The 23553-nt window shown below is 38.8% G+C and overlaps 1 protein-coding gene and 1 long non-coding RNA gene across 3 annotated transcripts in view; one reads left to right on the forward strand and one right to left on the reverse strand.

Moving 5' to 3' along the window:
• Positions 1 to 10461, forward strand: part of LOC127944701 (protein kinase C and casein kinase substrate in neurons protein 1-like) — a 43621-nt gene extending 33160 nt beyond the window's left edge. For both annotated transcript variants that reach the window (XM_052540891.1, XM_052540892.1), the window contains exons 3-10: positions 1456 to 1612; positions 1802 to 2037; positions 2369 to 2512; positions 2650 to 2825; positions 3245 to 3365; positions 4011 to 4126; positions 5466 to 5662; positions 6021 to 10461. In XM_052540891.1, coding sequence (XP_052396851.1) covers positions 1456 to 1612; positions 1802 to 2037; positions 2369 to 2512; positions 2650 to 2825; positions 3245 to 3365; positions 4011 to 4126; positions 5466 to 5662; positions 6021 to 6130 — 1257 coding nt within the window. In that variant the 3' untranslated portion in view covers positions 6131 to 10461. The remainder of the gene's footprint in view (positions 1 to 1455; positions 1613 to 1801; positions 2038 to 2368; positions 2513 to 2649; positions 2826 to 3244; positions 3366 to 4010; positions 4127 to 5465; positions 5663 to 6020) is intronic.
• Positions 10462 to 21024: 10563 nt separating this feature from the next.
• Positions 21025 to 23441, reverse strand: LOC127944724 (uncharacterized). Its single transcript, XR_008150411.1, has 2 exons — positions 21832 to 23441; positions 21025 to 21556 (listed from the first exon to the last, which is right to left on the reverse strand). It is a non-coding gene; the product is annotated as an uncharacterized LOC127944724 (long non-coding RNA).
• Positions 23442 to 23553: the final 112 nt, after the last annotated feature.

Below are 23553 nucleotides of genomic sequence, written 5' to 3' on the forward strand. Positions count from 1 at the left end.
CCTAGTGTTGCTTTGGTCTGAACACAAACTGCAGAAGTGCTGAATGAAAATGTAAGTCCACTGTCTGACAGCAGGTGGCGCATATGGAACAGCCGAAATAAAACTGTTTCCTGGTAACCGCTGTAAACAAAGCAGTGCTGCACTTATAAACACTGCTTTATTATGCATTTCACTTGCGAATATGAAAAGAAAATGCCATCAAAACTTTTCTGAAGACGAGCGGTTTCCCCCAATGCATTCATACAATTCATTCAATCATGCATTTCTCTCAGCAGTCTGCCTTAATGCAGCCAAGTTTTCACACAAAACGAAACCTACTCTGCGTGAGACTCTTTCTAACTTTGCTTAAGGCTGAGCAGTTCAGTATTTACCATGAGTTTTTCCAGTCGTTATGATCAAACACAGATTTAATGATGATTAAAATGCGAAATGGGATAATTAAAATAACCTCAAGTCAACACAGATATATGATTTGCATTGGAGGGGTGGGACACCCGTCTATATTTGCTCACTCTGATTAGATGAAATTTATGTCTTGGAGAGCGCCCTCCAATCAGGCCACGAGCTTCTGGTAGCTTTCCAGTGATGTGTTGGAGACCCCTGCACCATATACTGCCCTCTAGAGCTTTATGTCAGTATTTTTCAGCATTTGACAATATTCAATCATTTTAAGTATTCAGATAACCTGTATTGTTTATAAGGTCCTGTTGACATAACTGCAGTGAGGACACATCATCCAGGATTAGAGCTGGAGGAGTGCTGGGACACAGAGCTGTGGCAGTCATTGCGTAACTTCACATGCACCAGAATGAATGAGTCCCATCCCCCTCTTATCACCCGCTCTCTTTCCTTTCTGAGGCCACCTGCAGGCACCAGGGCAATGGTGCACTGTATAGTGTTCCTATATGAGTAACTCCAAACATTTTGGGGGAAAACGCCATGATTATATGTGACCCTGTCTGTGAAAACCCAGCTAGTGTCATTTTTTGTTGATTTATTGTTCATAAGGTAAAGAACATTCTGTGAAAAAGTAACATTGATATATTTATTACTGACTAAGACCATGTCAAAGATTGAAATCATAGTGAAATTAATGGTTGAAATCAAATTTTGAGATTAGATTTAGATTTAGATTTCGAGACTAGCCTGGATTTCACAGAAAGAGTCACATATTATCATGTTATGTGTTTGTGTATATTCAGTTGTAATAATATTTCACAATATTACCGTTTAATATATTTTTCATCAAATAAATAAATGCAGTCTTGGTGAGACTTCTTTTAAAAACATTCAAAATATCTTAGCGACCCCAAAGTGTTAAATTGTAAGCATATCTGTTTCATCAGAGCAGTACTAAAAGCAAATTTCCAGAATATCATCTTGCTGATTGTACATGGGTTATGTAAACGTTTGAGCAGAATTGTGTATCAAGTTCTGTGTAATATGATTTCTTAGGTGGGAAATTATAAGCGCGCTGTGAAGAGAACTGACGACGGTCATCGACTCTGCAATGATCTGATGAGCTGTCTTCAGGAGCGTGCCAAGATCGAAAAGTCCTACAGCCAGCAGCTCACCGAATGGTCCAAAAGGTGGAGGCAACTGATCGAGAAAGGTCCCAAATCTAACGCTTCTTTCTTCATCCTCAAGAGTTTTTCAAGCAGTTATTTACATTTTTCAGAACTGTTTCTGGAAAAAGCCACCTGTGATGTAAAGCATGCAAATAAAGTAGCCATCTCAGTATATTATTATATGCATTCCTGACTGTGTGTGTGTGTGTGTGTGTGTGTGTGTGTGTGGCCAGGGCCTCAGTACGGCTCTGTGGAGCGGGCCTGGTTAGCCATGATGACAGAGGCCGATAAGGTGAGTGAACTTCATCAGGAGGTGAAGAACGGTCTGATGAACGAGGACGTGGAGAAGGTGAAGAACTGGCAGAAAGACTCCTACCACAGACAGATAATCGGTGGCTTCAAGGAAACCAAAGAGGCAGAGGAGGGCTTCAAGAAAGCCCAGAAACCCTGGGCCAAGAAACTCAAAGAGGTACAAATAATACGTTAATTCTGTACCTTCATGGGATGATTCCAGTAATATACATGTAAATGATGCATATCAGTAATTTAAATGCATATTTAATATTCAGCTGATGTATTAGGCTTACATTATGTTTACATAGTCTACTTTTATGATACTTTAAAGTATGTAAAGCCTGGAAGGATGCAAGCTGGTTTGGAACAACTCTTGAAAGCATTGTAGCATCCTGAGAACTGAGCCTGACTCTGTTATAACAGTCAGTTAAACTAACCCTTCTCTAAGCTTCATCCGTTCATTTGCAGCATTGTGCTTAGTTAAAGTGTTGCATGTCTGGCTGCAGATGGAGACGGCGAAGAAGACCTATCACATGGCTTGTAAAGAGGAGAAACTGGCTGCAGCGCGTGAGGCAGATGCGTCCGCGACTCCCGACCAGCAGAAGAAACTCCACGAGAAGACTGAGAAATGCAAACAGGACGTGCAGAAGGTGCGCGAAACTATGATGAAACACATTCAAGTATTTGCTCTAAATGCTCTTGCATTGGTACCTTTGCTCAACTTAGCTTCGTGTTCTTTTTTAATGTTGACTGTGTCCCATGCTGTGTGTTTGTGTGTGTGCTGCAGGCGAAGGAGAAGTACGAGAAGTCTCTGGATGAGTTGTCGAAGTGCACACCTCAGTACATGGAGTCCATGGAGCTGGTGTTTGACCAATGCCAGCAGCACGAGGTCAAGCGCCTCACCTTCCTCAAAGAGGTCCTCCTGGACATCAAACGTCACCTAAACCTCACCGAGAACCAAAAGTCAGTGTGAACCCCAGAATCACAAAGAGAATAGTTTGAGACCAAAACGAAATCCAGATCTCATTTGTGATCAAATGATCTGAGCTGCTCACATTCAATTAACAGCATTGTTCTTTTAAAGTCTGTCAATTGTGTATTTTTTAATTTTAGGTAATAATATAGTCTCTTGAAGCACACAGTAGTGATTTGGTGATGTAATATAAGTCATTATACACTGACATGGTGTGTTCATAAATGTATTAGCTGTCTATTTAATGTCATCAGTTACTTTGAATGAACCCAGTGGCTCATGTTTCTTCCGCAGTGATCAGCAGCTCACTGGAGTGAGAGCAATACAGTTGTCTAGTTTATGTTTAGTCTAGTTTAGATGTACTTGTCAGAGCCCACTCATGAGTTTGTGTGTTTGTTTCATGTTCTAGCTATTCGTCCGTGTACCGTGAGTTTGAACGCACCATTCTGGCCGCCAACACACAAGAGGATCTCAAGTGGTTCAGTAATAATCACGGTCCTGGCATGCATATGAACTGGCCCCAGTTTGAGGTACACAAACTTTAATGAACAAAAAAAAAGGCTTTATCCGTCTTGTGGCTTTTTAAGGTTTCTGGGTTTATTTAAAAGATACAGGAACCAAGGGTTAATTGCTGCATGTCAAAGTAGTCACAAGATTTGAAATCCCAGTACGGCTTTAATCAAAGGGTTAATTGGATGATTTCTGCCATCTAGAAGTTTATTTTCTTAAACCATTTTTTTAAACTATGTTAAATTATATAAAAAAATGGGTTGCACTTTATTTTACAGTGCGTTTACTTACATGTACTTATAGTGTACTTACAGTGTATTTATCTAAGAAAGTTTTGGTAATACAAGGTAACTACATGGGCTAGGGTTAGGTTTAGGGGTAGGTTCAGGGTTAGTACCTAGTTATTACATAGTTATTGTAATTACTATAATAAGTACATAGTATGTACATGAGGAACAGGACTGTAAAATAAAGTGCTACCAAAAAATTTTCCAAAACTAGCAACACAGATTAATCGATCAATTAACTAAAACTATCATATTCTCTTCTTTAGTGTGTACACTGGCATGTTAAATGAACTTATTTTTTTCCTGAAAAAAAAGGGAATGTTCAGTTGGTGTTTATAGTGAAATACTGATTTTCTTTTCTGAATGTGCTCCTCTCAGGAATATAACCCAGAAGCCACCAATGCTGTTGCCAAGAGAGAAAAGAAGAAGCCAGATGGAGTCGCTCCTGCTACTCCGAACACAGAGCATGCAGGTCAACCAGGAGACCGCGGCAGGTCAGACATCATCCCTGCCTTCCCAGCACGCTCTCCTATATCTACACTGCCCTTTTCTCTTTTTAGAGGAAGATTGCTGTCATCTTCACGCTTTAAATAAAAGGATTCTGTGGAGTTCAACAGAGAACTCTATTCTGATAAAAAAAAAAAAAAAAAAAACTACAAAAAAGAAACATTCTGCCTGTACAGGGTTCCTGAGTTGAGTTGACTATAGGAATAAAAACAACCTAAGAATAAAAGGTTGTAGGTATCATTGTGCAGAGTTATATAAATATAAAACTATATTTTTAGTCATTGCCCAATATTCAACCTCAATATTTATATAATGGTTCTAAGAAGGCTTAAAAGGGACATTGGATGGCCATTCTCCACAAGTTGGTGTGATTCTCTAAGGTCGTCATGAAATGTCTGTCTGTAACATACTTTGGTTAAAATTGCTCAATGGTCGTGTAAAACAACAGATTTATCTTGTCAAAAACAGCTCTGTTCATAGTGAGCCATTTTGGTGCATGTCTCTTTAAATGTTAATGAGCTCTGCTGACCCCGCCCCTCTCCTCTGTGGGGCAAAGGTGTCAATTGATGCCTTGGACTCCATATATGGTTTTGAGGTGGTCTTATTCAAATATATTTACGTGGAAACCTGCTGCAGATTGAAATGGATTTGGTGGTTTCAGACTCAGCAGCCAATAACGAAATTTATTTATACATATATATATAAATATATATATATATATATATATATATATATATATATATATATATATATATATATATATAATAATTTGATATCTCTTTTATTTCAGTAATAACAGCCCTGTCTTAATACTATGATGAACACCTTATAGCAAATTATCAACATGATTATGAGGACTTTTAATTTGACTGAACGGATGCATTATAAATCATGATATTTAAAACATTTAATTTTATTTGTAATTTTGCCTGATATTTTATGCATGCCATGTGGTAATTAAATAGCTGTTTTTTATGTACTTTGGCAGGGGTTACACTGGATGCTTAATCTAAATGGACAAAGTAAAAAGCACTTAAAAATGATCGTAGTGTTCACAGTTTTGTGCAAATTTAAATCTCAAGTAAAAACATCATGTATTGTGACCATTCATTATAATTCAGCCCCAGAGCACTGATTGATTGATTGATTGATTGATTGATTGAGACATGATGCACATGGACGGTTATCCAAATAGCCAAACTTCAAATATTTCTATTGGCAAATGGCTGTAAAACTTGTGGTTTTAATTTATAGCTTTACGAGTGCACAAACTAAGGTGGAATGGGTTGTTCCTGCTAACAGCACGTGTGCCCTGTGTTTGACTAGTGTGAGCAGCTATGAGAAGAACCAGGCGTACTCCACTGAATGGTCAGATGACGAGCAGCCCGCGGGGTACTCGGGGAACGAGACCAACGGCGGAGCGAACTCTTTCGAGGAAGACTCCAGCAGCAGAGGAGGAGTGCGGGTGCGAGCCCTCTACGACTACGAAGGCCAGGAGCAGGATGAGCTAAGCTTCAAAGCAGGTGAAGGACAGCAAAGCAGAATAAATGATGGAAGATCATCACTATATCATTAAGGCAGACTAGAGCAAAAACATACTGTAGTTTGGTGTTTGCTGAATAAGTTGTTACACTTCCAGAATGAAAACTGTTTCACAATTCACTCACCCTCCACTTGTTCCAAACCGGTATGAGTTTCTCTCTTCTCTTCTCTCTTATTTTTCTAAATATCTTCTTTTGTGTTCAGCAGAAGAAAGAAACTCATACAGGTTTGGAACAAGTGAAGGGTTCATGTAAATGATGAATGATGACATCCACACACGATGATGTTTTGACTATACGGTGGGTACTGTGTGTCAGTTAGACTCTGTCTCACCCACAGGTGATGAGTTAACAAAGATCGAAGAGGAAGATGACCAGGGCTGGTGCAGGGGGCGTCTGGACAGTGGCCAGACAGGCTTATACCCGGCCAACTACGTTGAGGAAATCTGATCACCCGACTGGAGGACAACACACGTTTGGAGGCAGCTCTGATTGTCCGATCGATCGACACGGCAGAAAATGCCAAAGACTTAACGTGAACGACTTTCCCTGAAGATGTGCAATGCAGTCTTGTTTAAAATCCAAAAATCTTAGTAAAGAAAACCACACTGTATATATTGATCGTATCTGGGAGGAGAGGAAGAGCTTGCTCACTACTAATATCTATTTGCAAATATTTAAAAAATATATACATACATACAAACGAACAAATAAATGACCCATCAGTTATGCAAGTACAGGCTACACACATTATATGTGCAGATTAAATGTTATTTGAAATTCTATTACTGACATTAGCATAATATCCAGCTGAACAGATATCCATGTGGCCACGCTGCTGTATTTGAGTTCAAAGTTCATCAAATGGAGTCAGTGTGCAGTTATGGGGTACTCGTCCAGTGTCACATGTTAAACAGAAAATGACTCACAACGGGCTATTCGGTTTTTCTCTTACTCTCACCACCGGTCTATGCCTCGTTGCGCTGATTATTATATTAGGTATCGTTCTCTTGATGTCTGTGTCTTTATGCATAGCAGCATGTGCTATGGAGCATGTAGCCGTTGATTCCTCAGGCCATCTGTACTGTATACAGTTCCCACAGTGACCACAGAGGGCAGCAGACTCATGTTAACCTCTCACCTGGAAGTGAAGGCAGTCTCAGGCTATGTTCAGAACAGAATACTACCTAAGCAGCAGTATGGACACCGCAGACTATTATTGAAGATAGCATGTGAACAGAATCATGCAATAGACCTCCGTCAGGGTAGTGTATTTAATTTTTGACAGGAATGAAACCGAGGCTGTGAGGGACTCAAAGTACAGTGTGTTCAATGGATTGATTTGGTGTTTAACAACATGTTTACGAGAAACATTCAGTAGACAAAACTTCAAAGTGTTTTGAAAGTTGTGATTCGGCAAAATGACATGATCTTGGACCTTTATACAGTGTGTGCCATTGTGAAGACTGTAAGTCTATCCCTCACAGCTTCGTTAAATTCAGCGTGGTGTCTAACCTGGCTAAGATCTATTATTGCATGCAAGTGGCATCCAGGTATCATGACATAATACAATCAGTCTTGAATTTCAATTGAATGACACTTCAATTGAATTATTCAAAACCGTGGATTTTATTCATCAAGCTGCACATTGCATAACGGGGTCCGTGCTATGTTGTAAATAAACAAAATCATCCAGGTATTCCGTGCATTTATGAACTTTGTGTACTTTACCCAGTATGCATATGATAAGCAAGCATGATGTTCTGAACATAGCCCAAAATGTCTAACTGGTTGATCATTGTCATCTCTTGTTCTCAAAATCATGTTAAAGAAGGTCTTGTACAAGCATTATCTATATTTGGCATCTGTTCATGGTCACCTCTTGATACCAAATAAGGTTCTTCAGATGGACATGAATGTTTCCTGTGCTTTATTTGGGCTATTTACTGTATGCAAAGCTAAATCCCTCAGTGAATTTCACACCTGTACATCCACACGCATCGAGCTCAGAAGCTACTGTTATCTATATTCACAACTGATTAACTGATTCTGTGTAGTTTCATGGCCTGTTAACTAAGAGCGTATAAAAATCTTTCTGAAATACTAACTAAAATAAAAGCTGAAACACGGTGCCAAACTATGATTTGCAGGCAACATACTGATCAGTGAGCCAAAAAGTATTTGGACACTTTAAGGAATAGTTCACCCATTCATTTACTCTACCTCAAGTTATTGCAAACCTTTTGTTTCTTTCTTATGTTGAATGCAAAAAAAAAAAAAAAAAAAAAAAAAGAGCACATTTTGAAGGACATGTGTAGCCAAACAATTAACAGTAGCTACTGACTTCCATAGGCAACATAGTCAACTGTTCGGTTACACACATCCTTCAAAGTATCTTCTTATGTTTGGAACAACTTGATGGAGAGTAAATGATGACAGTTTCCATTTTTATATTAAAATATATATCAATCCTAGCACAAGCACACTTTTCAAGCATACATTTCACAAAAAGTAGTTATAGGTTTGTCAGCTAGATGGTTAAAACCGTGTGCAGGATTTTTATTTAAGTGGGACTCAAGTGTCCAAATACTTTTTGGGAGCCCTTTGTTTTTATTCCTCTCACTGCTGAAGTCTGATATGATGGTAAGCTATGATTCTGATAATACAAGCCGTGCTTCTCACGTGCCTGTTATTCAAGTTTGTTTCCAGGTGGCATCACTCAAAAGAAACTGTGAATATATGGATGTGCATCGCTCATGGAGTTTAGTATGGGAGTGAAAAATGAATAATACATTCAGAGGAAAGATCCCCCAGCACCTTTGTGATTTGTCTAAAACTGTTCAGTCTAGAAAAAAGAAAAGAGAAAAAAAAGACCTCGGATTGTTAAAATATTCTGTAATATGTACACAAAAAGAAGTACGAAGGTTACACATATCGGGCTTGTGGTATTGGGGAGTATCCTCTTTATTATAATCAGTGTGTATGAGTTGTTTATGTATAGAAAATAATAGTGTTATTGTAAATGTTGGGTAACTACAGATCAACGCTTTGAAAAAATAACACTGTAATGCTCTATAGGTACCATATTGTATTAATTTGGTTTTGACTGCGATGAAATCACTATGTACCATACCTGTATAAATGCGTGTGGGTCCACGCCGTCATATTTGTATATGATGATGTAATTTATTACATTTAGATTATATTCTACCGTAACTGTACAACTGTGTTGAGTAGAAACAAACACCTAAGTTGAGAGAGTAAAGAGCGTGTAATGTAAATGCTATTTTTAATGTTGATTTGTACTTTATGCAAATGAAAGGATGAAGGTTTATGTTGTGAATGTTTCTCTTGCAGTGTAGAGGATGTGTGTGTGTGTGTGTGTGTGTGTTCATAGTTAGTTGATGTAGATCGACCTCCTTGCTGGTGTAGTGCCTCCTCATCCATAACATAATGTTCATTTATATATGCATAAAGTTAATGATGATGAACATGATGATCAAAACAATGTCAAAAACCTGATTTGAAGTTTTTGTGCTAATGTCAATATTGCAATTTTAGTTTTTGAACGAGAAAACATGTTCGTTGAGAAAAAAACTTGCAAAATGTGTGCCCCATTTTTTTGTGAAATCGTCACATTGAGAAGTTTAAATTAGTTTCTTCTTTTAGCAAAATACTTGATATGCTTTCAGTTGTATTTTTTAACAGTTCATTTGGAAAGCTTCATATTAGTGTAAAGCACCTAATTAGAAATTATTGCACAACATTTGCACTTTTCACAATGCACATCGTCCCAAAGCAACTTTATAGACAGATGTTTTCTTAGGAAGACGACACTGGGAGGAACCAAGAGTCTGTCAAGGAAAGGTTGTTTCACAGTGGATTACTGTATATTTGAGATACTTCATCAAGACGTATTTCTTAAACATCTAATCCATAAAGTAAATAATGGAAAGTTAGTAGGGACCTGTATCGGATGAGCTACAGGAACAGAAATGTACCATGGCAAATGTCCATGAACCACAGAATACATAAAATAAACACTTAATAATTGGTTACTGTTGAAAACCATCATGAGGCAGCAGCAGGAAGTGGATGATCATTCCTGGTCATCTTTTATATTAATTTGATGCTTGCTTGCTCTCTCCGACCTTGTAAATCAGGTCAATCAGTAAAGTAAGGTGCTAGCAATGCCTGAATCATGGGTTCCACTTCAGGTAATGTATGAACATGACTAGAAAATACCATATTTTAAATGCAATGCTGGTTGCTTTGGCTAAAAGTAAATATAAACATAAAAGCCCTTGAGCAGGTATCTTCTCCTGATCAGATAATAATAATAATAATAATAATAATAATCGATACATGTGTTCTTTTCTTTTCTTTAAGTCAGCTATAGGTGGACATTGCGTTTACTTTTTATTGCAAGACATGCAATATACCAAGCTTAGGTTATCAAGGTTAAAAAGTTAAATGTGTCACTGTTGCTTCTTGTTTGGAAGGGTGAAAATAACAGTATATTTGTGTCAGTTATGTTAACAGTTATTAAATCAGATACAGATAGTGTCATGCCCCGGACTGGTTTTGTTGTGTTTTCCCTCCCCATGTGGTCCGTGTACCAGTTAATTGACTCATTCCATGCACCTGTGTTCCCCTGAGTGAAAAGCTCCAGTCTGTTCAGTTTGTTTTTGTTGGGTCTACTTGTTGGATGTTGTGTGTTTCCCGTGTTCCTGTTGTGGATTTTCCCCTGTGATTCAAGCATTAAAGACTGTTGGACGTTTCTTTGTGTCTCCATCGTTCTTACCACAGGATCTTTTATGACAGAAGACCCAACACTAAACAGTTACCCCCATGTGTCTACACATCCGTTTTTGTTTCCCGTTTTCTCTCAGTGTTTTTATTTCCATTGTGTTTCACTGGATGGATGCCCTTCTTCACCCCGAATACCTCCTCCTCCTGCTGGAGCAGGGGGACAAAGCTCTCAGGGACCATACTAGACTGTTGTTTGCTGCTATAACACACCACCAGCTACCCGGACGATGGGCTCTGTGTGTTCTTCGTCACCAGTCTAAACACTGAGTGCAGAGCGCTGTCGTCCAAAGATTGTCCTCGAGGATTTTGCCCCTTTTGTGGAGTGGATTCTGGTGAGATACGGATCACCTCTCACGTCACTTCTGAGGATGCAGTCACCAGATCTACTCCCAGAGCCCAGCCAGCCGTGGATGGTGTGAGCGTGGAGTGGAGCTTCGCCCCCTGCACCGCAGCTGAGGGTGAGCTGATCATACTTCTGGGCTTGCTGGACTTCAAGGAGGACCTTACAGACTGGGAAAAAGAGCTGAAAGTCTACTTGCCCCTTCTCTCTTTCATCCCTGCTGGTCACATCCAGCCCTCCTTCATAACCTGTTCCCACATCCTATCCATAGCGGGCTCCTGTTTCTCAAACCAGCCGAAAGAGAGACCCTGTCCCCGAGTTCAGTCAGGAGTGGGCTCTGATCCCTAAGGGCAGCCCTGAGAGCCCGGATGCTCACAGATACCCACCCACCCGCTCCTGCCTCCTCCACCGCTGTCATCTGGCAGCACGATCGTTGACTCTCGCACGTGGTCTGATGGTCGCCAGAGCCCTCGGCTCCATCCTGGCCCCCCGGATCCTCAGCATCCCCCTGGCTCTTTGGCTCTCCATCTCAGGCTCCTGCACCACCTGCTCCATTGCTGTTGGTCACCCCCCGTCAGCGGCCATTCCTCCACTATGGCCCCTCTCTCCATCGGCTCCACAGTGGGTTGACATCATGGTTGTGGCCTGGGTGTAGCTGGGTTCCTCCTGCTCTGGGCTCCTCCTGTTTCCTTCCTGGCTCCTTTCTCCTTCATCAGCGTCCTGGACTCTGTCTGTCATGCCTGTTTATTCGCGTCTCCATCATTCCTCCCACAGATAGAGAGGCAGATAAGATTATTTGAATGCATTTTTGAGAGCATGATTGCATATCAGTTAGTCCTATCTAAGCTGCATCTCTCTACTATTCGTGAAGCTGTGGGTTTGACACTGTCGATCATAACATACTACTTCATACTTAGAAGGGAGAGGTTATTATGTGAGTCTAGGAGAGCATGAGTCTAAGTGGATGTCCATGACATGTGGAGTCCCACAAGGCTCAATTCTTAGACCGCTCTTGTTTAGCCTGTATATGCTCCCACTAAGTCAAATAATGAGAAAGAACCAAATTGCACAGCTATGCAGATGATACCCAGATTTACCTAGCCTTGTCTCCAAATGATTACAGCCTCATTGACTCCCTCTGCCAATGCAATGATGAAATTAATAGTTGAATGTGCCAGAACTTTCTTTGCACTTGTCATTGCATTTGGAAACAGATGAAGTGTTCAAGGTGAATGCATACCTTGACTCTAGGGGTCAAACAACTAAAAATCAAGTCAGGAATCTTGGTGTGATTCTGGAGACAGACCTTAGTTTCAGTAGTCATGTCAAAGCAGTAACTAAATCAGCATACTATCATTTAAAAAACATCGCAAGAATTAGATGTTTTGTTTCCAGTCAAGACTTGGAGAAACTTGTTCATGCATTTATCACCAGCAGGGAGGACTATTGTAATGGGCTCCTCATCGGCCTTCCCAAAAAAACCATTAGACAGCTGCAGCTCATCCAGAAAGCTGCTGCCAGGATTCTGACTAGAACCAGAAAATCTGAGCGTATCACACCAGTCCTCAGGTCCTTACACTGGCTTCCAGTTACATTTAGGATTGATTTTAAAGTACTTTTACTCGTTTATAAATCGCTCAATGACCTAGAACCCAAATATACTGCAGATATGTTCACTGAATATAAACCTAACAGACCACTCAGATCACTAGGATCAAGTCAGTTAGAAATACCAAGGGTTCACACAAAACAAGAAGTCCTCCTTTAGTTACTATGCTGCCCGCAGCTGGAATCAGCTTCCAGAAGAGATCAGATGTGCTAAAACACTAGTCACATTTAAATCTAGACTCAAAACTCATCTGTTTAGCTGTCCGAAATGATTTCACTGTATTTTACGTATTCATTTTGTTTTCTCAAATCATTTTATATTTTTAAATGTTTTCAATTCATTTTAAATAAGCAATTTAACAATAATAATTTTCAAAGTTTTTAAATTGCTTGTTTTTATTTTTGTGATTATTTTTCTTCATGATTATTTTACTTTCTTTTATGTAAAGCACTTTGAATAACCATTGTGTACGAAATGTGCTATATAAATAAACTTGCCTTATATCATAAGGGTATTCTTAAGGCATTATAATGAATGCATAATGCATTCTAAAAAAACATTATAATATATTATATCAACTCATGAATAATCATTAAAAAAAATTATAATACATCATAATACTTATGCATTTGTGTTTATAAGTTTAAGAGAATGATTATTTATAACACACAATCAACACCATATTAAATCTACTTCATTTACAGTATAATGGACTGTATCATATCTTACTACAGCTTGTGAGTGGTTAGATGTTAAGTGTGATTTTAGTGTTTCCTGTGGAACAAATGTTAATTAATTAATGTGAGCTTAATTCTCTGTTTTATATGGCTATATTTTATTTTGATGGTCCACTTAATCAATCGACTATAAGCGACATTGCAACTACATGCCAACTAACTCTCATTAGAGTATTAATATGCTCAAGAATGATATAATCTAGTATGATAGAATAAGATGACATACTTGCAAAGACACTTTTAGTAAGTTAATTTGTTGGTTGACCATCAAAATAAAGTGTTGGCATATATTTACAGTAGCAGACATATTAATACTCTAATGACCGCTAGTTGATATGTAGTTGCAGAATTACTTATCAACAGCTATCTAAAGGGTACCATCGAAATAATCAAACTGATATCACAATACAAATAGTTCAAAGCAAATGTGTCATATTACACCTTAACCTGATCTGATATCTGATCTTATGGCTGTTTGAGAGAATAGTTTTTTTATTATTATTAATATTATTATTATTACCCATAAGTGAGCGCTTTATGTAAAGTAGTATCAGACAAATGGCAAGATATAAGACTTATAATACATTGTAAAAGTTGATGCAATGCAGTGTTTTAAGCTACAGTATAACGACAAATGCTTAGTTGGGGTCACTACATCTACAGCGATATCATTGACTTGATTGCAATTAAATGCACAGACACTATTTCAACTGAACAGAGATGACATCACTGAATTCAATGATGAACTCCATTTAACTATCATTTTGCATTATTGACACACTGTTTTCCTAATGAATGTTGTTCAGTGCTTTGAATGAATCTTTTTTGTTTAAAGCGCTATATAAATAAAGGTGACTTGAATTGACTTGACATGACCACAGTCAAATACAAGCTAACTGCACCAAGTAACGCACTTCTTGTGCACATGTGGTCTTGCAGGCTTGCAGTTTGTGTGTTAAGTTCACAAGAGAGAAGGGTGTCCCATTAGTCATGTTAGGTTACAGTAGGGTGGCAGTCGTGATGCATCCTCAATGTACATGCCTGCCGAGCTCCACAGCAAACTTCTACCTGACAGCTGAAGTGGCATTACGTCATGAACAGGGGTTTAAACTAACACCCACCAATCTGCCAAATACAGGTGAAATTCAGCCATGCTGGTAATACTCGAATCAACCCACAAGACAGTTTTGAGGGTCAACAAATCCTCCAACAAGGAGCTTAAACATTGCACAAAACAGTTTGTAAAGAGGGTCGCACACTGGATGAGAAGTGACACTTCTTGGAAGTGGAACACAGTTTTCTATGAGTGAGGCACTTTAAAACAGTCAGTGACTTTGTTCATTCACTGTTTTAGACTGCCTCCTTGAATTTGAGAATATAAATACAGAATGCAGCATCCATTGTGCGATACCTGTGAGATGTCTGAAGTGCGGAAAAACATTTCTCGTTCGGAGACCTACAAGAGGAGGCCCTTCCTTCTTCATTTATCCCCCCACTGAAGTGAGAGATTTGTGTGTGTGTGTGTGTGTCAATGGAAGAGAGGCTTCAATACGAAGTACACTTTAGACTTTAGAAACTGCTTGTCCGCTAATCTTCAACATGTTTACCATTAAACATGTCTATTTACCATAAAATAAACGTTTCTTTTTATAAGAGAAGTCTTATAAAAATTATTTATAAGATGATAAAAAAAATAAAATAAAATAAAATATAGTATCCACAAACAATGACTGTAAAACTGTAAAACTGATTGCATAAACTTATAGGCTGCTTCTCTTAGTCATTAACTTGGTCATCTAGTCTTTTCTTCATGGCTGGTTATGACTTTAAAGCACTTTGAGACACAACTAAACTGATACTGTGGTACTGTTTTTGTCAAGCGGTGCAACACAACACATAAATAGACAGTGTAAGTAATTATGTCCCCACTGGATGCAACAAATGCCTTGTTTGTAATGGGTTTTATTGGTTTTGTCTCCTCATGCTGGGACTCGACATCACAGTATGTCAAGGGGTGTAAAATTTCCGTCACACACTTGAGGCATCCGGCCAATCACAATGCACTGGATAGCTGGCCAATCAGAGCACACCTCGTTTTTCAGACCGATGAGCTTTGTAAAATTCTATGTTTCTGAAAGACAGGGCACAGAGGATAACTAATAATGTACATTATGTGGAAATTAATATTTTTTGAAACTTAAACCACATAAACACATTCCATTACACCAAATACACAACATAGTGTTTTTTTTTTTTTTTAGCAACATCATATGACCCCTTAAACACATATAAAGCATAAGATGTAATACTTGTTTTACACTTTTCACAGTTTGCTTCTTTTTGTGCAAACAAATGTGCTCCTTTTTCCATTGAGTGTGCTCCTGTTCAATGTTGTGCTCCTTTTCTACACTGAACTCGCTCCTCTGGATGTTCAGGCTGTCTGATGGGTTCTGCTTGTCCTCACTGGAGCTCATTTGATTCATCTGCTTAATTAATCAATATTAAGACAACTTCAAGCTTGTGGTAGCACTGCTTCAGCTTTCACAATAACTAGTTTGAATGTACTTTCTTCACTTCTACGTTACACTACCTGACTCCTGAGCTACTGCTGGATCATCTTCCTGATTAAACCATCTGTGATCTAAGAGCTGCTGTAACGTCGCTCTGTCGTCTGGATCACGTTTCAGGCACCGGCTTATCACATCCTGGCATTCTGGAGGTTTTCATAAGACTGCTGGTTAGACACGTATGTCCTTAGTGTGTCACATGGACAAAAATGTTGTCATGTGCGGAAAAGATTACACAATATGCAGCATGTTGTGTGTTAAAGGATTTTTTTGTGTGTAATTTGTTCCCTGGATTCTGTATATCATTGAATCATTTTAAGTGTCCTCTCTGCCACTTTGCATGTGATATTTAGGGATTAGCTTTTGGTAAGACCTCCCTGAGATCATGTGTGTCACTGTCTGTGTTATTCTCTCACCTCTGGATAAACTGGAGTCAAAGGTCAGATTGCCAGCTACAATGTCCTTTTCAGTTTTTAAAGCATGATGTCCAGTTACCATTCTGAACAGTGCAAGGCCCAGCGTCCAGACTGTTGTTGGGCCCGCGTGATATTTGTGTCTCGTGTAGTACTCAGGTGGGCGATATCGTCCTGCTCATCAAAGCAAGAGATTTTCAGCTCAATTCACTGATGACTTTTGCAGATATCCATTTGTCTGTTTCACATATCTGTTCTTATACTCAACACACAAATCACTACACACAAGATGATCCGATCCTATTAGAGCTTACTGCACTAGTAACAGAAACAGCCAGCTCACCTCTGAACTCATATTGGTAGCCAGAGGTTTTGACAAGGTCCCCGCAGCCGAAGTCGATTAATTTGACCCTCATGGTCCTTGTGTTGAGGAGTAGGTTATTTAGCTTGATGTCACGGTGGAAGACGCCCTGATCGATACAGTGCTTCGCTGCGAGCACTGCTTGGAGCATCAAGCTGCGAGCCGACGTCTCATCCAGTTTATGGCGATTATACCGGAGTAACGTCTTTATGTTGTGGCAGGGCTGGGGATACTCCATGATGAGGATGTGCTGATCTTCCTCCTCAAACCATTCCAGCATATACACGATGTTGGGGCTTATAGGAGCTGTTTTCAACAGGAGATTCAGAGCTACTTCCATCAGCAGTGGCTTGGGATACCCAGCCTAGAGGAAAAAAAGCTTACTATGAGTATGTTTGATTTCACTTTAATTAAAGACACATTATATAGTTTCATTAAGATTAGCCAACTTACCCTCCTAATATACTGGTCTGTGCTCCTCTTAGGGATAAATTTGATGGCAACCTGCAAAAAAAGAAAATTAATGTTAAATCTTTAGACTCTATAAATAAATAACATTACATGTTTTATACTGTGACCCACACAGTTTTCCTTTTAAAATGATTTTGACATGCTTTGATCTAAGCCTTGATCAGTGGTCTGATTTGCATGGTTAAAATAAATAACTAAATAACTAAATAAACAAGGGCCCATACCTCCTGACCATCAGATCTGTGGATCCCTCGGAACACAGTGCCGAATCCTCCCGAAGAAATCTTTGTCCTCACTTCATAAAGGGAGGCAAACGAAACTGCGAAAACATACAAAAGAACATGTTAATATGTGAGTTTGCAAGTTTATTTGGTTGTCTCACATGAACGGCAGTATCTCAGGGGATCAGATAGCCACAGACTAAATGTGATTAATAATCAAATATCTTTAAATCAGGAAAATGCTACTTGATTAACTAAATGATGCATGACATTCTGAATAGCGGATAAAGGATAAAATGCACGAGCAGGAGCTAGTAGACTAGACATGTCTCTCAATCAGAGGAGAAACAACACACAATGAGACAGGACAGAAGTGACATGAACCTTGGCTGGGGTCAGACTGGCCTGGACTCTGTAGCTCAGCCGAGTCACGTCCAGGAGAACATGGCTTCTGTTCAGCTGCTTCAGATGGACCCGGGTCAGTGTTGGGCTGGGGGGCATCTGGTTCCTCCTTGTTTTGCTTTGTTGCACATTTTACAGCCCGCAAGGTTCTCTTGACAAATGCAAAGATGCCTTTCTTCTTTATTTTTGGTTGCTTTTCTAAAAAAATAATAATAATTAAATCAGGTATAGAAACATGGAAGAGAAATTAGAATTAGAAATGAATTCTAGAAGTAAGATATAATATAATGAAGAACGTCATTTTTATGGCTAAATGCTGAATGCATAGGATCAGACAGACATACAGTAGGGCCAGATTTAATTGCATTAAAAAGCTACTGTCGAGATTTTCTAAACACGTGCAGTGAAACATTAGCAATGAAAAGGCACGGACGCAGTTATTCTAGAGGTTTCCCTTTTCAGAAAACAAAATTTATGGGAGGAGAGTATTTAAATCAGGCAAGGTGATTTACTGATGTTTGCGGTAGTCAATTTAATGCCAAAACACGTATTTTAACTCATCTTGTGCCTGTGTTGTTAGTAGATTACGCACACTTGATAATGCTCTTGGTAAATTGCATTGGCCATTATGGAAATGATCTGGCTGCATTCGCTCGTGTCATCTGTAAAGCTCATCATCTGTAGATCATTCTCACACTAATCTGTCCTGTTTACGAAGTCTTAATAGGGCTTCTAGACACAGGCGTGAAATAACATTCGTTTAATTCTTTATTAGGCTAGAGTAATAATTAGTAGACGGACCTTTAGCTGGCTCAGGATCAGCTGGATCTGCATTGGGACCGGTCCGGTCTAATTCAGGGGAAGCCATCGCCTCCAGGGATGAAGCCTGCTGGAGATCAGCTGGATCTGCCTCTGGCTGAAAAGGCATCACTCTGTTTTCTCTGAGGTGACAGCGGTCAACACACTTTACAGCCTGCCATGTTCTCTTGAAGAAAGCACAGATGCCGCTCTTCTTGTTTTTTCTTTGTTTTTCTAAAAAGAAAAGAAAAAAAGGGATTTATTAAACATGAAATGGCACAAAAGTACCTGTACACAACCTGACAACCTCAACACAAACAGCGCGTGTTTGTATTCTGTATCACGGCTGATAATAAAGATGTATTGTATTGTCTTTCATTTAAAAAGCCAGTCCTTTGCAATGGGAACTTCACACAGAGATCTCAAGGAAGGAGACTGATTCAATATTTTGTGCATTTATCTATTGTGAGGAAAAGAGAGCCAGTGTATTTCTGTAGTTTATGTACGTACACACATTATGGGATTTGTTACAGTTGTTAAATATTCTATGAAGATTATTGGCCCTGTGCACACTACTCGTACTATTAACTGAGATGATGTAACCTCATTCACAGCCATAGACTACATCCTGTGACATGTATATGTGGATGTGACTGGGTCTGTCTTTAATATTGTCAGAGACCTGTCGGGTTGTTCTCCATACCGCCTGCTGCTGGATCTGTGTTTGGCTGGAAAAGTGTAACTTTATTGCCTCTGCAACAACAGCCGTCAGCAGATTTCACAGCCTCCCATGTTCTCTTGAAGAAAGCACAGATGCCACACTTCTTGTTTTTCGTTTGACTTTCTGAAAAGGAAAAAGGCATTTATTAAACATTAAATGGCACACAACAAATAGGCCTACCTGTACACAACCTGAACATAAAGCACATTAAAATGGTCATTAAAATGTCAACTTGGTTGTGGTCAAAACTGACTAACCGTAACCCCCCCCCCCCCCCCCACTATTTATCAGCCCCTAAAAGAGTCATACACACACACACAAACACTTTTGTTTCACTGTATTAGTGTGGAGATGGCATATACTTCCACTGATTCTTTATCAGATTAATGAAGTCTTCTATCGGCTAACCCAAGCTCTACCCCTACAGTTACCCATCACAGAAATATCTGGAAAATATTTAGCCCTTGCATATATAGTTAAACGTGTGAAATGAGTATATGATTGTAAGCATTACTGTAAAATCAGGTTTCTTAGGCTTGAGATATCATTCCTTTCCCCCAGATGACAGCAGTGTGGAATTTGCTTATACAAAAAAATATGGTGAATAAAAATAAATTTGCACATAAATAAGATGGAAATAAGACCTAAATGATCTAAATTAAGTGCATCATTGTACTGTTGGTTTTATTTCATTAAACTCTAAAATAACACGAACAGCAAGTGTGCCCGAGGGTTATTAAGCACCTGTCGCTCCTGCTGCTGATGGGTTTCCTCCTGCTGACAGCAACAGCGCAGGACAAACTCTAGAGCTCATGATGCTCTCTGTCTGAACACACTCACCTGCGCGAGGAGTCAACTGAGAACACGCGACTGATGACGCGGTGCTTCCAGCCACTGTGACGTCACAGATGCTTCCACTCGGAATTTGAGTCTCGCCATGGAGTGTGGACTCTTTACATGCATTATTCTAAATGCAAATGTAAATACGTTAGTATTTATTAGGTGTTTTTTATTTATTTATTTTTTTAAAGATGGTAATTTGTTTTAGAACAGTATATTAAACGTTTCTGTCTAAGGGGGGATAAAATCTATAAATAAATGGAATTGAAAATTGATAAATTAATAATTAAAATGATAAGAGCAATAAATTAAGACAATAAATATCACTATACAGGCAGCTGGACTAGTAGAATATCAGTTATGTACAAATAAAAACATGTTGCCTAGGCAAATAACGCTTAAAGGGGTCATATGATGTGTTTTCATTTTTTTCCTTTTCATTTGTGTGTTATGCAGCTGTTTGTGCATGTATAAGATCTACGAAGTTAGCTCAAAGCTTCCCACATAAGGATTTTTTTCTGTCTAAAAGAGAATAAAAGATGGCTGATCTAAACCACATGAAAACACCTAGATCAAAATCTCCCTCACATACCTACATCATGTGGAAGTATTTGCATAATGCCACCCGAATTAATATGCAAAAGAAGATGGGGTTAAAGTAACTCAAACTGTCCCAGCAGGCATTTCAACATTGATTCACCGGTGAATCCATGATTGAATCAACGCTGGATTATGTTTCAATTCTGATAATTGGATCAGCTTTGAAATCGCGACGTTGTTTCATGGTCTGACCTTCATCATGGGTGAATTAAGGTTGTTCTGTAGACATTGGATAAACCTTGAATTAGGTGTTGATTTTGCAAATTGAATCAACGTTGATAATGCAATGTTTCTCTGTCATACCATTCAGCATGGGTGTCTACACAACTGTACATTCAATTAGAGCCTAGTCTGCATTTAGATCAACACTGTACATTCATCAGGTTAAAAATCAAATGACTGGCAGCAATGGCTTTACAATCCACTTTAATAAACTACCACATGCTCAAAACTGTAAAACAGCAGTTTTATTTTGGAAACATACTGTCTCAAACAGATGAAAATAATCCCAAACTTTAACTTTCAGTGTTTGTGCATGGATGTATTGTTAAAAACCTGTAGAAGAACAATCCAAATACAACAGTATTGATAGGTTTTTGTAAAATAATATACTTTTTGTGCTGAACTTGCAAGAGAAACCCTTGCACTTTTATGACAGAAATCATTTGATCTTTTATTTAGAAGACTATCGTTTCTATGAAAACATGTTTTCCTTCTGTGTCTCATACAAGAGATGTGTACATCTGTGCAGTGAAAACTGTTGAACAGTTTGAGGATGGAAACTGGGGTGCAGTGAGGGGGTGACGTGGGGCTCCGGCATCAGAGGGGGCCCCGAGGGGGAACTGCCCGGACTGGAGTCTTTTTTTACCGTGGGGAACACGGAATGTGATTTGTACCGAGGGGGACCCTTGAAGAGTCCCAGCTCTAGGTCCTTTCTGACCCGTCCCATCCACTCTCTCCAACGTGTGCGCTTTCTGTACGGTCCTGTATTAATAAAAACAATAACACCAAAATAAATCCTCATACAATTTCAACTTTGTATCAACAATAAATGATTATGATTATGGGGGCTCCGATACTTTTTTTTTTTCGGTTAGACTTTTAATCAGAACCCTAGCTATACAGTGCATTTAGTAAAACAAGTAAAATCAAATTAAGTACATTCTTATTTAACTAAGTAAAATCACAACCTATCACAAAAGGTCAGTGACTCTCTAGCAGAAGTGACAGTGCAGTGTAGCAGATGAACAATTTCTTACCAATGAGCCAACAATAAGCTGGATCCTTTGACTCTACAAGAAGAAAGAGGAAAGGGTTAAAAACAGGATTTCATTGTATACCATTTCTTTAAACCAGTGGTTCTTAAACTTTTTAAACCAAGTAATGTTACCATTTCAGCCTTATTATTTTTGAAAGGTAATAGAGATGTTCTTACCTCAGTTTGCAGGACCTCGCAGATCTGACCCTTCTTGTGTTCTGTAACAGGAAAATCTAAAATAACTTCTTGGTCGAGCGAGCAGCGGTTTAGTCAGTCTCACTCTGACAGATGAACAGTTTCCTGGATCACTGTTTCTGCTGTCCAATATTTTTATATTAGTGTGTCTCTGTGTGTATTTAAGTAACTAAAATATTTGTAGTTTTGTAGAATATACAAAAGTAACCTAAAACATGTCACTTGCAGTGCATTGCTTCATGCGTGTACATGCAGTTTGTCTCTAACATTTTTGTTCTTGTACATCCTGACAGTTCCCGAGCTGTAGTGATCCAGCTCATGATTTATCCCAAACTCAAACACCAGAGCCAGTGTTTTTTGTAGAACTTTATTTTTGAAATTATTTTATAAAATCATCGCTTTTAATTAATTCATATAATTATAGGATTATACTTTCACTGACAAACATGTTGGCTAACTCCCATCACATCTCCACTGAAGATCAAACTGGTTTGCCAGAGATCGGACCTCTGCAGAGGTGAATTATGCTTCATGGACAGGGGAAACACACACACACACACACACACACGTCAGGGTCCACTCACTCGTCAGTTCATCTAGTGAAGTCACCACACAAACTGATCAACAGGTTGAGATGAGAGAAAGTGGTTTAGTCACACACATTATCCTCCATCCCCCAGGGTTCAGACGGCACACGAGCAGCTTCTGTCTTCACAGCCTGTGGGTGTTTGGCACATTGCACTTCTGATTGGTTAATCATGCTGTCACATGAGTGTTAAATCCAATCAAATGATCCTTGGCTGCCGCTGTGTACTGGACACAACTGCAGAGTATAAGAAGAGTTTCCTCCAACAGACAGACGAAGCTAAAGAGAGATAAACCACTGACTGCATCCATTAGCACTCGTTTCACTAAATCAAAAACATACTGACGGTACTTCATAAAACATGCCACCGTTATGTCTTGTGCTAGTCTCTGTTTCCCTGACAGATTTTGGCCCTGGCTCTATGACACTGCAGCCTTCAGCTGGACGCACGGAGCATGCTGGAAGAGCTCCCAAATGAAGGGTATACTGACTCAGTTCTGTTAATACAGCTGCACAAAATTAACAAAAAAATAAAAAAAAAATAAAAACCTATATATGTATATTTGTATTTAGTGTTATCTTCAAGGAAAAATCAGGCCAATTAGGGTGAATCTCAAAAAAAAACTTGTCCAAGTCATATGTTACCCCAAGTAAAAAATGAATAAAAATAAAAACACAACATTTTATTTTATGTACAAAGAAAAAATATTTTTGCAAGTTCTAAATCTCATAACCGTAATGTGACAACAATTATAAAGTACCACTATAAGAATAAACCGTGGTAGTATAAGTCAAAGCAAATGCAGTTTATGATAATTATATATATATATATATATATATATATATATATATATATATATATATATTCATTCTCTGGATCATGAAGGAAGTGTTTAAATACTGCATTTCTGTATTTTTGCACTGCAGTAATGAGAATATATA

This window comes from Carassius gibelio, chromosome A23 (genome assembly GCF_023724105.1).
Source record: "Carassius gibelio isolate Cgi1373 ecotype wild population from Czech Republic chromosome A23, carGib1.2-hapl.c, whole genome shotgun sequence".
Lineage (NCBI taxonomy): Eukaryota > Metazoa > Chordata > Actinopteri > Cypriniformes > Cyprinidae > Carassius > Carassius gibelio.